Here is a 14,576-nt window from a genome sequence, read left to right on the forward strand (position 1 = left end):
AAGATGTCTTAGAAGTTGGTATGACTGCTCATTGCATCATGCAAGCCACAATCCAGTGGAGCATCTCTCTTCAAGAACAGTTGTGTAACTCTTGCTTCGGCTAATGACTTAATATAGGGGGTGATAGCCCCCTGCCCGGCCAAACTTAAGAAATCTTGTTTGGGTGGATGCTGTGTGATGTGTCCCCTGTTGCAAATCAGTACCCCGAAATAACAAACAGTACACAATATGCAATTAAACGATTAAGCTTTATAATTCTTACTTTGACTATATGGTTAGTAGAGAAACAAAATAAAAGAAAAAAAGGGCCCAATTTTATTAAACAGTCTGTGGCGCAAAGTTGGAGCTCACTGATAAATTGATCATTCGCGATCAACCTCCTCCGATCATCGCTGCCCTTCGGACCCTTGCTCCAAGACCACCCCGTCCAGCGGTCTACCAACTCTCTCCATTCGCGTCTTCTCTCCTCATTTCTCCCTGGCAGAAAGCCCGCAAAAAATCTAATTCCATATTCACAAGACAGAGCAACAAAATCCTGATTGGATAACGTGCTTACTACGATCCTGTTATCTCCAGCCATAACCCAAACATTGCTGCTACAGAGAAACTGTTACCTTAGCAGTGAAATATTACAGAGAAGCCATTACAGCACGTTACAGTTGTGTTGTCTTAGTCTTTCTAGCATAATAATGTAAGATTTAAGTTGCTAGATCATTAGTTAAAGTGTGAAATAGAGCCAGCATACAACGTGCCTGAGGTGCTTCACATTTTACTGGAATTTCCAGTTTCATGCATATTGTACTTGGAATAGCATATCCACAATAATCTTTGTAGACTCAGAGAAACCCTGTGCAAATCCATCTCTGGCAATGCTACAAGGCTTGAGCTAAAATGATCCATGGACTCCCAATAATTTCCACAACTGTGCTCCTCAAACTCTGGTCTATTAATCCCTACACCTTCTCAGCAGTATTTCCTACTTTAGGGTATTCCACTCTCTCTGTAGCAAGGTAATGGTCACCCAATGGCTCTATCAAATTATATTTGGTAACTTTTCTCTGCAGTACTGAAGGACCTTTGCCCTTGTGTGATATGAGTCTAAAGTATGCAATTAAAGACCACATTTAAATGCCAAGTTTCTTACTAATTAAAAAGAAAATACTGAAATATATGTCACTATATCATAAAGTTGAATCTGCTACACACAATTCTTCGCTGTTTCTAAATCCATATTTTTGTCGATTCTCTGTTGTAGAAACAACAAGGAACTTGCTATTTTCACATGAGCTGTCTTTAGTTGGAGCTTATTTGTGACCATAACATTGATCAAATATTGGCAGTGTTAGCCTAGCAATAAAGCAAGGGGAGTTAATTATCTCAGTGCCTTGTTTAAAGACATTATGTCAGCAAGGGTAATATTACAAATGGAGAGAACAAAACTTATGTAACCTTAATGCGGTAATGTGTTAGAATATAAAAGGGTCCAGCCTAATTTTTACATGTCTGAGGAATTTGGTGTTTTCCAGATTGTGCTTCCCGCTGTCTTTGTGTGCATTGCATTGGTGTTCAGCCTGATTGTGCCTCCATTCGGTAAATATCCCAGCCTGGAGCTACACCCCTGGATGTACGACGAGCAGTACACATTCATTAGGTACGTCTGCAATTGCACACAAAGGTTGCAATTCCCTTAAAACACCATTGTTTCATAGAACTTGGCAATAGTTCAATTGAGAAAGATAATTCCAAATTAGATTAAGATATGCAATGACTCAAAGACAAAATAACACGTGAAAAGCTGAATTCAATTAATTTTTTGTATTTATTTATTTTATTAACTTAATTATAGTATTATATTTTGGTTTATGTGCTCTGTGTTATATGTTATATGGATACACCAAGGTCTGGAGGAATGTTGTTTCAATTTGTTGTAGATACGTACAGTCAGATGGCAATAAACTTGAACTTGAAGTTGCTTGATGGTTCTGACGTTGTTTGTCATGAATCGCTGCTTTTCATGGATGCAAACTTCAAATGAGGTTGCTTTATAACACTGGAACTGTAGGGAAGCTGGCATATCAAATAGCTGCCTACGTGACTGTTGACATTCCACATAATCCTCTTTCTCGCTGAACTTCCTGCATGCACAGGGAGGTAAACCAGAGCTTTTGCTGTTCAACCTCACTTCTAGACTGGCATGCTGGAGGGATGAGGCTTGAGGTTAATCAGCAGCAGAAATAGTATGCCTATTACGTTAGCTTTGGTAACATGACATGAGTGTCCCTTTCTGGCAGTGTTGAATGAAAAAATGCAGCTCATTGCAAGTGAACATCAGATGATGCTGAAATCATGCTGAAGTGTTGTGGGGAATATAACTTGAAAAGTAGCAAAGGTTGTAGTTAGAAGCAGGATTTGGATGGTGCAGTCCCATTGCTACTGAACATCAGTTTGAGGTCATGGCTATTTTAACTTAGTAGCTCCATTTATTTTCAGCCATTAGTGCAATTGGTTGGGGAATGCTGGTGTAGCAGAGGCCTGGAACAGTACTCTGTAACATTAAATCTTCATCCTCCTCCCTGCTCCAGTCCTAGGTTTTGCTTATCAAACAGACAGGGTATTGATCCCAGAATTGTCAGTGACTAAAGAAATGGTATGCCAATGACCCAAGAAGCAAAGGCCCTGAAATTTAAAAGTACAGGGAGACGGTGCTGAAGACGAACCAAGGAACATTTTGTTTGCGGGCCTGCCATAGGAAAATGACAGCCTGGGCTGCTGTAAGGATTGATACTTGGATCCCAGTTGTTCATAATCTGCGCCAAAGGTGCAATGTTGCTGTTCGTCCAAAACTACTTGGTAGTGTGGATTGTCAGGAGGATGCAGAGAGGCCCTGGGAGGATGTGGTCAGGTTAACCAGATGAGTGAGGATGTGGCAGGCAAATTAGATCACCTTCCTGTCAACCTGACCAAGTCTGGTCATCCTCCTCTGACCTTTCCCATTAACAAGGGTTTTTCACGCATAGAGCTGCCGTTCACCGGATTTTGTTTTTTTTGTTGTTTTTTGCACCCTTCTTTGTAAACTCTAGAGACTGTTATGCATGAAAATCCCAGGGGATCAGCAGTTTCTGAGATACTTAAACCATCCCGTCTGGTACTAACAATCATTCATGGTCAAAGTTACTTAGATCACATTCCTTCCTGATTCTGATGATTGATGTGAGCAACAACTGTACCCCTTGACCATGTCTTTGTGCTTTTATGCATGGAGTTGCTGACACCCTGATTGGCTGATTACGTATCTGCATTAATGAGCGAGAGTACCTAATAAAGTGGCCACTGAGTGTAATGTAGTAAATGATGTTTGTGAGCGTGCCCAGCACAATATGATCTAATTTACTAAGCAATGTTGTAAAGGAGATCTTCTGATGAGCATAACATCAACAGGGATAGCCTCTGGCAAATCCTCATATCATACAGGATCCCTTCCAAAATTGTCCAACTTATCCAGAGCTTCTATGCTAACTTCACCTGCACAGATGGGGACTGCAATTCGAACTTTGAAGTCCTGACAGGAATCAGGCAAGGCAGTGTGGAGTCAGCAACATTGTTTAACCTGGTGATTGACTGGGTTATGAGGCAAACGATGAACGACAAGCAGAGGGGCATCAGGTGGACTGTTCTCTACTTTAGAAGACCTTGACTTTGTGGATGACCTCACATTACTATCACATACACACCAGCACAAGCAAGAGAAAACTGAGTGCCTGTGTACCTTTGGTGGACAGGCTGGACTCAGTCAGCCAGAGAAAGACTGAGACCATGACCCTCAATGTAGAGTCTCCTCCTCCCATCAAGGCATCCGGTATCAACTTACCTAGCTCTGGCAGATTCACCAACCTGGGCATTCAGTAGGATGGTGAGACCAAGGACGACATACAGTGTGGACTCAGCAAAGCTAGAAACATCTTCAATTCAATGAACAACATATGAGGATCAACCAAGTACAGCGTTCATACCAAGGTGAGGCTGTACCAAAGCTGTGTGTTCTCTCCACACTATTGTATGAGTCAGGTTGCTGGTGCATGACAGAGAGTGACACTGCCAAGCTGTTCAGCTGAGCTCCATGAACCTCCGGGAGATCGTCTGTATTCCCTGGTCAAGAAAGATCTCCAACTACGTCCTACTCCTTTGGCGTCATCAAGGGGACACGGTCACAATCAGGAAATATTGGAGATGGATTGTGTGCACGATGAGAGGAGAAGCCAACCCCATCATCAAGACAGCACTTCATTGGACCCCTGAAGGGTGGAGGAAATGTGGGACACCTAAAACAACTTGGCCCTGTACTGTAGAGGCAGATATGAGGACCCTGAACCATACCCGGGGCACAATGGAGGAGATGGCCAAGGACAGACAGAGGTGGAGGATCTTTGTTGCTGCCCTAAATTCCAGTTGCATAACAGGCAGTAAGTAATCTGATGTGTCATGCACATCTGGTATATAAATTGCATCACTGTCTGATTCACAACCGGTCTAGTCAAATTTCTGCATTAAGTCAGTTCGACCTACAACTGTTACAATCACGTTCAACCTCTTGAGAAGTGTTTACCTTGGAAGAAGAATGCTTTACACATTTAAGTTTATAATAGGCCCTGCTAAAAGAGTGGAGACAGAAAAAAGGTTGTGGTTTCCCTAATTAGATTTATAAGGCTTCCTACCAATTTGGACTCTTCTCCTTGATTAGGCATACCATTATCAAATCACCAGCCAAAAGTACCCTCAGAGCACAGAATCACAGAAATATACTGCACAGAAGGAGGCCACAATTCTGCAGTGTTATTCCAAATGTACCTAATTAACTGAATTAAAGTTCTCCAGCTGCCATGGTAGGATTATACCTTGTGCCTCCTGATCATTTATACAAGCCTCTGGATGAGTGAGCTCTTAAGGGTTTGCTTGATTTGCACTGACTTCCCACAAAGCTAGAGTGTTAGAAAATCTAACTCATCCACTAAGGAAAAGAAAAGATGGTCACTGGAAAAACATGTTCAGAATCATGTAAAAATATTGCAGTGATATTTCCCAATAATTTTCCAGTTAATGGTGAGCTTGGTGTTTAGTTTGCACTGATCCTACTGCTGATCCAGCTTAATTTGAGACTAATGACATTTGTGTTTACCTTCCCTGCAGTAATGATGCCCCTGGAGACGCAAACACAGCAAGCCTATTGGATTCTCTTATTAATGAACCGGGATTTGGGACACGGTGTATGAGAGGAGACCCAATTCCGTGAGTACATTTGCTGATGTTAGTTTTCACACATTTCACAATGCACAATTGGACTTGGTGTGGAAGGACTAGCTTAGCTCAGAAATATTAATTCCATGGCCAGTGCATATTGAGTTCTGAATCTGTTACTGAAGGTTACGAAAATTAGCATCCCTAATTGCAATCAGTTTCTGCACAACATACTTTAAAACCTGCTGCTCCACCCAGGAAAATGAAATTGCATATTTCTCTGAAATCAATAGTTCAGTCCAAGATACTGTCAGCTACAGACCTCGGACAGCATTGTGGATAAAAGCGGAAACAGCATACACTCAAGCTAATAGCAAGAATATTTATTACAGGAGGTTATTGTGCAATTCATTTCTTGCAGCTAACTGTCTGATTGTCATGATGCACTTGTAAAATGCTCCTTAATTTCTTCTGAGCAGTCATGATGCAGTTCCCAGCATGTGTATGGGACACTGTCCTAAAACTGCCCCGCAAATTTCTCCCAACCTGATCACAAATTGAGAAGAACAAATGCAGCTGATTCTCTTATCTGACTTTTATTCTGAATTTTTATTAGTCTCTATGAAATGCTGCCCTCTGGTGTAATTTCACCCCAGCCACTCAATTTGAGGAAAATAGAGCTGGTGTAGCTACTCTGGATCTTGACACATCTCATGATTTCTCACTGCAAATATACAGCAGGGAAGACTTAGCAGAAAAGGGGACATCTGAGAGTTGATCTGATATGGGTCTACAAAATTATAATATAGTCAGAGAAATGTTCTTTCTTACTTCTCCAGTCCCTTTACACTCCTATCCCCATCAAGTAGGCCTTAAAGCTCTTCATTTCTCTTACTCAAAAACAGATCCTACCAGTTCCCCTCCACCATCATCATCCTCCATCTGATGGAACTGGTTCTCATCCTTAACGGTTTCTCTTTGGCTCCTCTCACTTTCTCCAAACCCAAGGCGTAGCCATGGGCCACAGCTATTCCTGCCTTTTTGTCGGCTCTCTGGAAGACTACCTGCTCCAAACCTACGCTGGTAGTGCCCCAAAACTCTTTCTGCATTGCACTGACGATTGCATTGGTGCTGCTACCTGCATCCCTGCTGAGCTCATCAATTCCATCAAGTTTTCCTCCAGCTTCCATCTGCCCTCAAATTTACTTGGTCCATTACTGACACCTCTCTCCACTTTCTCGATCTCTCCATCTCCATTTTTGGAGACAATCTATCTACTGATATCCTTTATAAACCCATTTACTCTCACAGCTAGTGTATCTTGACTATACCTGTTCCCACCCTGTCACCTATAAAAATGTTATTCTCTTTTCTCAGTTCTGCTGTATCCACTAATTTGTTCTCAGGATGAGGGTTTCCATTCTAGAACATCTGAGATATCCTCCTTTAATGACCGTGGTTTCCCTTCCACCACTATCGATGCTGCCCCCACCCGCATGGCCTCCATTTCCCGCATATCAATCCTTACCCAAACCTCCCATCACCAGAACAGGGATAGAGTTCCCTTTAACTTTACCTCTCACCTCATGAGCCTCCGAATCCAGCCTTCATTCTCCATAACCTCCACCTACAACAGGATACTACCTCTAAGCACATTTTCCCCTACCCCCATTCTCCATTTTCCTTAAGGACTGCTCTCTATGTGACTCCCTTATCCACTTGTCTCTCCCCACTGATCTCCCTTCCGGCACTAAACTCTGCAAGTGGGACAAGTGCTACACCTGCCTCTACACTTCCTCCCTCATCATCATTTAGGACCCCAAACAGTCCTTCCGGGTGATGCAACACTTCACCTGCGAGCCTCTCAGGGTCATCTACTATATCTGCTGCTTCCAGTGCATCCTCCTCTACATTGGTGACACCCAATATAGATTGAGGAACCTTCACTCCGTCTGCCACAAAAGTCATGATTTCTTGGTTGACCACTTATTTCAATTCAACTTCCCATTCCCATTGAGCATGTCTGTCCATGGCCACCTCCACTGTCATGATGAGACCACACTCATATTGGGGAAGCAACACTTCAATAGCCTGTCTGAGTAGCCTCCAACCTCCTGGCATGAACCAGTCCTGCTGAAGGGTCTCGGCCCGAAACATTGACTGTATTCTTTTCCATAGATGCTGCCTGACCTACTGAATTCCTCCAGTATTTTGTGTGTGTTTCACTGCTTGAACATCAATTTCTCCAACTTCCGGTAATTTCCCACCCCTCTTCCTTATCCTTTTTCCCATTCACCAGTCTGGTTCCTCTCTTCTCTTCTACTGACCTGCCCATCACCTTCCTCTGGTGCCCCTCCTCATTCCCTTTCTTCCAAGGTTCACTGTTCTCTTCTATCAGATTCCTTTTTCTTTAGTCCTTCACCTCTTCCACCTATCACCTTCCACCTTTCTATTTCATCCCCACTCTTCCACTCACCCACCCACCTTCCCCCTCACCTGGCCTTAACTATCACCTGCCAGCTTGTACTCGTTCACCTCACCCACCTTCTTGCTTTGGCTTCCTTCCCCCTTCTTTTCTAGTCCCGAAACATTGCCTGTTTATTCTATTCCATAGATGCTGCCTGACTTGCTGAGTTCCTCCAGCACTGTCTGCAGGTTGCTCAAGATTTCCAGCATCTGCAGAATCTTTTGTATTTATTATTTCTTGTAGGTAATCTGAAATGTAGGGGCAAAACCTTGTGACTTCATTGATAAGTCAGCAGCAATGTCAGGGGAGTGAGCCAAAAACAAGAGATGAAGGAAAATTACTCATGCAGTTTCATGGAAGCTCTGGACATGTATGTGAGAGCGAAATGAAGGATCTGCTGATATGATGAGATGAGGGCCAAGTAAAGAATAGACTAGATGGACAGAATAGCCTGTTTTTGAGCCTTACGTTTTATGCATTGGCATAAAATTCTAAGGTTTTATGTAACACATGGCCTGTCCTATCCACTGGAATTGGGAATAGCAGTAGATGCTGCTGATGAAAAGGATGCTCATTGCCTTTTTGTTCTTGATGTGAATTGCACTGTGATGCTATCCCTGTTGAACACAGGCTGGGTAAAAATACATATTGTTTGACCAAATAATACCCACCTTTTAAAAAAAAGATAGAAATGCTGGATTTACTAATCATAAACAAAAGTCTGTGTTACCTGATACTACCTTGTTATTTACAAAGCACACTGATAGTGGTGATGCAATTCTGGTAAAGTTTCTCAGTTTGTTTGTGCTAAACTTATTCATTAATCTTATCCCAAGACCCAAAAATATCAGTACTTTGAACCCTGCCTCTGAAAACAGGTTTGATGAAGTGATTTGGTGACTAATATAAATTTCTAAAGGTCTATTAGATGATATTGTTGATGTTTAGTCTCCTTTAATAAATGCCATAATTATTCAATAGCAAAATCCATGGTATCCAAATATGACAATTTATTTATATAAAGAGATGTTTTGATAAATAATTTTTGTCTTGTTTATTGCCTGATTCAGGAATGCCCCATGTAAGCCCACAAATGAGAAATGGATTAATCCATCTGTACCCGATTCTATAATGGACGTCTTCCTCAAAGGGAATTGGACAATGGACAACCCTTCACCTTCATGTCAATGTAGTGATAATGCTGTGAAGAAGATGCTTCCAGTATGTCCTCCAGCCGCAGGTGGACTTCCTCCTCCTCAGGTATGGGATGCACTATTCTATTTACAATAATGTTTTATTATTGGCAAATAATGACAAATACTTTTTGAGGGAGCTAATTCAGTTTAAGTGCACTAATGGACTGCATAATTATGTAGTTGCACTGAAGTTGATTCAAAGTATAGCTGTGATCAGTGATTAATTGATGGCAAATATATCCAGTTATGCAATTATTGCAGTATCATTTAATCATGCCTAGAATACCATATTTTAAGGTAAAACATTAACATAAAGAGATAAAATATTTTGGTTAGAAAGATAGTTCACTGGAAGAGACTAAGTTCTGGTGATTCACCTGCACTTGTAGAAACCGGCATGAGTGATGTGGTGCTTGTCTGGCATTTGTATTATTAGATTTGTTTTTAGATCTGTGATTTGATTTGAAGTAATGCTTGAAAGAAAGAGAAGATTGGTAGCTCGGGCTGCCTGCTTGTTTGTAGGGTCATTTGTCTCCAGGCTCAGCAAACAGCCCTACGAACAAGAAGTAATGCTTTTAATGTTACATTAGCATTATTAATTCTTGTTCAAATTTCATATACTGAGGTTTATTTACCGTTAAAGATCTGTAAATCCAACACAGGGTGCCAGGTTAAAACAAAACTTCCTTAACGTTAAGCACTATTAAGCACTATTTTAAGATATGTGCTTTACTTTTGAAGATAAAAGATAAATAAATATGACACTCCTCATCATCATTATGTGTTGTGTCATGACATGGACTATCATGGTTATGATTGTACTTGGCAAAATTTTCTACAGAAGTGGTTTGCCATTGCCGCCTTGTGGGCAGTGTCTTTACAAGACAGGTAACCTCAACCATTCTCAATCCTCTTCAGAGATTGTCTGGCTGGTGTCAGTGGTCACATAGCCAGGATTTGTGAAATCCACCAGTTGCTCATGTGACCTTCCACCTCCTGCTCCCATGGCTTCATGTGACCCTGATTCCTGGGGGGAGGGGAGAGGTGGCACTAAGCAGCTACAACATGCCCAATTAAGGGAAGGAGCACCTTTACACTCCTTTGATAAAAACGTATTGCTACTCATCACCCAAAATATGACACAACTGTAACAAAATGATCAATTTGCAATCATTGAAAAGATTAACATGTTTTCCTTATTCCCTTCCCACCCTTCTAGGTTAAACTGAACTCAACAGACATCCTTCAGAACCTGTCAGACAGAAATGTATCAGACTACCTAGTTAAAACCTATGCACAGATCATTGGACGAAAGTAAGTTGTCACAATTTGGTAAAAAGGTTCCACCAGATGTGACGTGAAAATTGTAGTGCTAGCATTTGCCCTGGAGTATTTCATATTAAATTAGTATTTGGTTTTGTGCCTTTGAGTGTTTTAACTCTGTTTCTGTTTTGTATAAACAGTCTGAAGAACAAGCTCTGGGTGAATGAGTTTAGGTAGGTTTGCATCTATTTTCTACACCTCAATTGATAATGGTTTATAAATTTTAAGTAGATACATGGGATACAGAGCTGATTTTACTTAGAAAGTTACAATGTAAAATGTTTTTTTTAATCTATTGAATAACCATAACTGGACCAGTGGCCCTATTGACTAGCACTGCTCCTAGGCAATGCTGTTTGTATCATTTATTTTCTCACTTCAGTTTACTACTTTGTGATGACCTCACTACACTCAGTGGCCTCTTAATAGGTACCTCCTGTGCAGGAGTGGAACCTGGTGTAGTCTTCTCCTGCTGTAGCCCATCCACTTCAGAGTTCGAAGTGTTCTGCATTCAGGGATGCTCTTCTGCACACCACTGTTGTTGCGTGGTTATCTGAGTGACTGTTGCCTTCCTGTCACCTTGAACCAGTCTGACCATTCTCATTAACAAGGCTTTTCCACCCACAGAACTGCTGCTCACTGGAAAATCCCAGGGTATTCACAGTTTCTGAGATACTCAAACTGCCCTGTCTGGCCCCAACAATCATTCCATGGTCAAAGTCACTTAGATCACATTTCTTCCCCATTCTGATGTTTGGTCTGAACAACAACTGAACTTCTTTACCAAATCTGCATTCTTTTTTTTCATTGAGTGCTGCCACATGATCGGCTAATTTGCATTCAAGAGCAGGTTTTCGTACTAAAGTTGCCACTGAGTATAATTCTCACTCATTTGGCCCTAGTTTTCAGGCTGTAACATTTCATTTTCACTCCGTAGTTATGCGAGAGCATCCATAACACTTCAATTAGAGAACTCCAATGATTCATGGATCTGGATTAAAGAAATTTTGCTGCATTTCTGGACTAAATGGCCGATCCCGTACGCGCAACTTAGCTTCCAGGAATCAACCTCTCAGCATTTACTCCAGCAATACTTCTCAGTCTTGTTTTGTTTAATGATGGCATTTTTCTTCTAAACTCATGTCAGTGTAGGCCATCACAAACAGGAGAAAATCTGCAGATGCTGCAAATCAAAGCAATATGCACAAAATGCTGGAGGAGCTCAACAGGCCAGTCAGCATCTATGGAAAATGGTAAACTGGCCCTGATGAAAGGTCTCAGCCCAAAACGTCAACTGTTTACTCTTTTCCATAGATGCTGCCTGGCCTGCTGAGTTCCTCCAGCATTTTGTGTGTGTTACTTCACTGTAGACCATGACAGTTCTTATAGCTAGTGTCATTAGAATGGTTCTAGGCAGTGTAACTGATAACTTTGTCAGAACAAGACGATTTATGGGGAGAGAACCAGCTACTGATAAGTTCTTGTCTCCTAGGTATGGTGGATTTTCACTGGGGGGAGAGAGCTCACCGTTCCTGGCTCCAAGGGAGGAAATAGCTAAAGCCATCCACCGACTGAAGCAGTCACTTAAGTTAACACAGGTTTGTGACAGATATTTTGCATCCAACCCCCTGTGACATTAACAGCAAAAATTTAAAAAAAAAGCTTTTCACCTGCACAAATTAGTTTTCTAAGGTAGTTTATTATAAATTTTGTGGCACATGTTTATTAGCTTGCCTGGGCATGCATTGCTCCCTACAGCTTGTTCCCAGCCACTGGCACAAATGGTTTGGCTATTATGGTGGACAACAGAGAGCTACCATTCAAGCTGGACAGTCCAAATTACCTTAAATCTCCTCTAGCTAAGAGGCACCATTTTTACTGCTCTGTGGGTCCATTCACTGCCCACATCATGTTGCTCTGATTAGGAACCATGAGAGAAGTTGATCCTGCTTCTTCCTATTTTTATGGAATGACAGCGTTGTAAATATTAGCACCACAGTCCCTACATCATGGACCAATTGCAATCACTTTATTCATTTTCAGAACTTTGAGATTGCTGGTAAACCCACGAACCAAAAAGCCATTGCACATTTCTGGCTGCCAGATTCAATAACTACTTTCCCAGGCCGCTTGGGGGGACTGTTACTGTGAAGGGCTCTTTGAAGAACTTTCACAATCTCATGCCATTCAGAGATGGCCAGTAAATGTTGCTCTTCCCAACATTGCCCATATGCCAAATACAATGATAAAAAGCTTAGGACCCTGCTATTTTAATATAGAATTGCAAAAGCAAGAAGTTGCAGGATACATTGAAGATGAAGGGGGTAGGTTCAAGGGGGCTGTGATGGTTAAGTTTTTTACTCAGAGAGTCGTGGATGCTTGGAATGCATTGCCTGTTATGGTGGTAGAGGCAAATGCATCAGAGACTTTTAAGAGACATTTGGATAAGTGCATAGATATAAGAAGATGGAGGGATACGGACCTGGTGTAGGTAGAAGGGATTAGTGTTTGTGTGTTTTGATTTGCTTTTTAGCTGGTTTGGCACAACATTATGGGCTGATTGGCCTGTTCCTGTGTGTAGTGTTCTCTGTTATATGTTCTACATTTGGAATAATATTACCAAACAACGTACTGGAATTGCAAAACTGCATTTAGGAGGAATTTGATTCAATACCTTCTTTAGTTAGAATTGCATTCTTGTAAACTGACTCAACCATTAACTGCGTTAGTGACAAGAAAGGAGCAATGTCAAGCACAGTACCGATTAAGAACCCTGACCACCACAGAACAGCTGAAATTCACGTATTAATTTACATACTAAATGTGTGATATTTTATAATATGTATGTTCTATTCTTCTTCTAAAAGTTGGTTCTATTTTCAGATGAAATATAAAGTTTATATTGTTCACATAAAGTTTTACCCTTGGATAGAACAGTTTTGGAGATAGGTTATTCCCTCTGTTGTGCCATGGGAGCAGTGCCTCATCAGTGAAGCTGGGTGGGCATTTATTTCTGCAACCAACTGAGGAGCAAGCTCAGATGAAGATATCCGCAAGATTGAGATTGGTTAAAAGTTGTGCTCTTTGCCTTCCAGGGCAGTGCTTCGGACCGATTTATGAAGCAGCTCCCAAAGTTCATATCTGGACTCGACACAAAAGATAATGTGAAGGTATGATCTGACCCTTTTGAACTTGAATCCAGCAGTTGCTTTGGTCAGTTAAAGGCTGTGCCCTATCTGAAACAAATTTTGAATTTAGAAAGGGTAAAAAGCTAGAATTTATAGGAGTGATATTTGTTCAAGTTATGGAATTTATAGGAGTGATGTTTCAAGTTATTAAATTGATTGAAACAAATACATATTTCTGAAGAATTGGATTTACCTTTGTATTTTGTAAGCAGTGTCTGTATGACTAAGTAAGAATAAAGATTTTTTCTACTCTTATCTATGAATTCAAGTAGAACTACAAAACTTCTGAGTCAACCAAATCCCAGTCCAACTTGTCTAAGACCAATTAGATAAGTTCGCTTGCCATTTTTGATCAAGAGTTTTAGTAAGTATTTGAACTGAGCAGACAGGGTGAAATTGTCAGAAGGAGTCATGACCAGAAGGTACAGATTTAGAGTAACTGGGAAAAAGCAACAGGGGTGTTTATTCTAGTCGATAATCTTGAATACACTGTCCAAAAAGCTGGCGAAAGGAGTTTCATTTATAACTTATCAATGTTGTATTATTTTTGTAACCAGATTACTGGGACTTACTGCAAAATAGGTCAATGCTAATACAAACTGAGTGTTCTTATAAATATGGGAACATCTGTTGATGCTGGAAATCCAAAGCAACACACAGAAAATGCTTGAAGGACTCAGCAGGTCAGGCAGCATCAATGGAAATGACTAAACAGTCGACATTTCAGGCCGAGACTCTTCTTCAGGACTGAGAGGAAGGGGGAAGATGCCAGAATAAAAAGGTGGAGCGGGGGTGGGGGGTAAGGAGAATAGCTGGAAGGTGATAAGTGAAGCCAGGTGGGCAGGATAGGGCAAGGGGTGCAGAAGAAGGAATCTGATAGGAGAGGAGAATGGACCATAGGAGAAGGGGAAGGAGGCAGGTGAGAAGAGGCAAAAGGTCAGAGTGGGAAATAGAGGAAGTGCTGTTCAGATGGGGAATGGTCAAAAGTGCGGTTACAGGTGACATCACCGATCTGCTGTGATCCATTGAACAAGTGAACAGGCATAAGTGATGAAATGGTCTAGACATGATGGTCCCACAGTTCCACAGTAAGAAATGGTATTTAGTTGGATTACATTACACTCTTAGATCCCATCTCATTACCTATTTTGTAGATGGCAATGCTTTGAA

At 41.3% G+C, this 14,576-nt stretch overlaps 1 protein-coding gene across 2 annotated transcripts in view; it reads left to right on the plus strand.

Moving 5' to 3' along the window:
• LOC134346993 (phospholipid-transporting ATPase ABCA1-like) overlaps positions 1 to 14,576 on the plus strand; it is a 170,398-nt gene that overhangs the window by 127,150 nt on the left and 28,672 nt on the right. For both annotated transcript variants that reach the window (XM_063048934.1, XM_063048935.1), the window contains exons 29-35: positions 1,527 to 1,651; positions 5,185 to 5,283; positions 8,770 to 8,959; positions 10,115 to 10,209; positions 10,359 to 10,391; positions 11,711 to 11,816; positions 13,314 to 13,388. In XM_063048934.1, the coding sequence (XP_062905004.1) occupies positions 1,527 to 1,651; positions 5,185 to 5,283; positions 8,770 to 8,959; positions 10,115 to 10,209; positions 10,359 to 10,391; positions 11,711 to 11,816; positions 13,314 to 13,388 (723 nt within the window). The remainder of the gene's footprint in view (positions 1 to 1,526; positions 1,652 to 5,184; positions 5,284 to 8,769; positions 8,960 to 10,114; positions 10,210 to 10,358; positions 10,392 to 11,710; positions 11,817 to 13,313; positions 13,389 to 14,576) is intronic.

The sequence above is a fragment of the Mobula hypostoma genome, chromosome 5 (assembly GCF_963921235.1).
Source record: "Mobula hypostoma chromosome 5, sMobHyp1.1, whole genome shotgun sequence".
Lineage (NCBI taxonomy): Eukaryota > Metazoa > Chordata > Chondrichthyes > Myliobatiformes > Myliobatidae > Mobula > Mobula hypostoma.